Here is a 3,026-nt window from a genome sequence, read left to right on the forward strand (position 1 = left end):
TGATATTTAAGTGTGTCTGGTGATTTAATTCAACAGAGGACGTCTGCTGAGAGAACAAACATCTGAATTTTGGTAATGAATTAGTTATGTTAGTATTTTTTTGTCAATTGAAAGCTTCCATGGATGGCTAAGCATTTGTAAAGCCATTCACAAAATCCTAGTTAAAAAAAAAAAAAAGGCCAGTTCTTGTTCCTTTTCAAACAAAAAATGTTAAATAATTCCATGTGATTTTTCTCTGTAGGATTCATTGTGCAACTAGACCATGGAGAATGGATCAGTGGTGACATCATTCATATTGAAGGCATACACTCAACTGGAAGATCATAGATATGTATACTTCACAGGTTTCCTGATATTGTTTATCGTTTTGCTATTAACCAATGCAATTCTTATTACAGTAATTTACATTGAGCGAGGTCTCCATGAACCCATGTATTTTTTTGTGTGTAATTTAGCAGTGAATGGAATTTATGGCAGCTTATCTTTATTCCCATCGGCACTTGTTAATTTAATGTCTCATACTTATGAAATATCTCTGACTGCTTGTCTTTTACAGATTTTTTGCATACAAACATATGGTTCAGTTGAATTTAGTATTTTAGCCGTGATGGGCTATGATCGGTATGTCGCCATTTGTCATCCATTACGCTATCACCAATTAATGTCTCATAGAAAAGTGGGCACACTTATTGCATTGTCCTGGATTTATCCTTGCGTTGTTTTTGCAGTGTATTTTACATTAGCTGCACGACTTACATTTTGTGACAGGATCATAGAAAAGGTCTATTGTATTAACTTTGAATTAATCAAGCGGTCTTGTTTTGAAACTTCTATTCAAAACATAGTAGGCCTTGTTGTTGCTTTTTTAGTTATTGTTCCACAGCTGCTCATGATACTATTTTCATATGCACAAATACTCAGGATCTGCCTGTCTGCTTCTAAGGAATCTAAGGCCAAAGCCATTCAAACATGCACCCCACACTTACTGGCCGTGATTAACTATGCTGTGGGAGTCTTATTTGAAATAATTTCAAGTCGTTTCAACATGAGTCATGTGCCTCATAAAGCTCGAATATTCATGTCCCTGCACTTTGTGATATTTCCCCCATTATGTAATCCTGTAGTTTATGGAATTACTATTCAAGCCATCAGGGTCCAGATATTCAAACTGTTCGCTACTTGCAAAAATAAGTTAACACCACAGCAGCTAGTGACAAAGTAGTCTCAGACCTGTTTAATTCTTTAACACATTTTTAAAGACAATAACCTAAATGAGCTCAAATGTAATTTGACTGGGAGGAATTATACTTGAAAAGTACAATGAAAAGTCTGCACAATGGTTCTCTTTCAGCATAACAAGAATGCTGCTATTTCCGCTTGGAGAATTCAAGCCCTTTTCCTATTATCATTTTAGCATTTACCAGACACTCATTCAGAGTGACGTACACCAGTTACGTAAAAAGTGATACAACGTGTTCCCTAGCCGTTATACTATACTGCCCTCCAAATTAAGTTCTTGTTCACTCTTGTTCACAGTTGTGAAAAATAATCTCCCATTGAAATGAATAGAGGTGATTTGGGAAGTCGTTTCTCATTTGAGGATGTGTGGCTTTACCCTTTTGGTTCCTGGCCACTTGCTGTCATATATTGGTCACCAAATACCTATGCATAAAAATATTTTATACAGCTGGATATTTACTGAGGCAATTCCAATCAGTTCCCTTGCTCAAGGTCACGATAACAGTGGCCCACCTGGGAATCAAACTCTCAACTTCGGTTTGATAAACCCATCATCCCTACCCTACACTCCCACCTAAAGTTCAGTTCACTCACATAGTTCATGGCACCTTGTTGTCATATACAGTATTTATGACGACTGTACCTTGCTCTTTGTTTTTAACCTTTTACAATTACATTTGATGTCTGTTACACAATGTTAAATAAACTTTTCCTTGATTTTGTATTTTTGCTCACTAATTTGTCTGACCTTTTCATCACAATACTTCAAAATGATCAGACAGTATTAAGCAGAATACTGGGTAAAAACATAGCCGGAACAGTCCGTATTCTTGTGGTTTCATTGGAATTAGATGTGCCTCAATACCCCATTAGCCTGTTATTGCAGTAAGAAACAAAAAAACCTGGGCTTCGTTTCCCATTACCAAATGATCTTAGCGGTAAAGACTGTTTTCAAACTACGATCTTGAAGACATTTGTTTTCCCACGTGTGGCGTGTAACAGGCAAACTAACGTACCAGAGAGCAAGCACGATATTTAAGTGTATCTTTAGCACAACAGGTGACTTGAAAGGCGCTGAAAAGTTTGATTAATCAATTTGATAATAACTGATTGGAAATGCAGTTACAATAGCTCAGTAGCTAAAAGGAACTTCATAAAATACAATATTAGCATTGATACACTTAGAATTACATAGACTACCCATTTGTGTTATATACGTTTTTTTTTTTTTTTTTAAACGTGGATAGCAAGAAATCTGTAAAGGGCAGACTTCCATTATATCTTCCTTGTTTTCACGTAGTTTAATACTGAACGACCATCAATTATGTAGTTTAATGTGAATGTGTTAGTAATCCCGAGACAGACTAGCATTAGACAAATTTTGTTTTAAACATTTTCTGAATAAGAATGTCTTCGGTTTCGGCAAAACATGATTCGGCAGTCATGCATTTGCAAACATTTGCGCCTCAGCTGTTATCATTGTCTACAAATGAACATCTGTATTTAATAATTAAACCGTGGTCTTCCCAAAAAAAAACAAAAAAAAAACAAAAACAAACCAAAAAAACCCATAGATCTATGAAACATGGCCACTCAATCAAAATGGTCACTAAAGGCATCCTTTCAGCTGGGTGAAATCAAATTAATTCTGGACATGGTGGAAAAGAATAAGACCACCTTATTCAGTAGATCCAAATGCACATTAATAAGGTTTCTCCAGTATAGCTGAATGAAGAGGTGCACTGTACAGGCGCAAATTACACCAAACAGGTAGGGGCAAGAACAGT

The 3,026-nt window shown here is 36.0% G+C and overlaps 1 protein-coding gene across 1 annotated transcript; it reads left to right on the top strand.

Moving 5' to 3' along the window:
- The first annotated feature begins 240 nt into the window (after positions 1-240).
- Positions 241-2,802, top strand: LOC135236569 (olfactory receptor 52L1-like). The gene has a single exon (XM_064303022.1). It carries the CDS (start codon positions 263-265, stop codon positions 1,220-1,222), a length of 960 nt encoding a protein of 319 aa, XP_064159092.1. The 5' UTR covers positions 241-262; the 3' UTR covers positions 1,223-2,802.
- The last annotated feature ends 224 nt before the right edge of the window (positions 2,803-3,026 follow it).

The sequence above is a fragment of the Anguilla rostrata genome, chromosome 12, assembly GCF_018555375.3.
Source record: "Anguilla rostrata isolate EN2019 chromosome 12, ASM1855537v3, whole genome shotgun sequence".
Taxonomy (NCBI): Eukaryota; Metazoa; Chordata; class Actinopteri; order Anguilliformes; family Anguillidae; genus Anguilla; species Anguilla rostrata.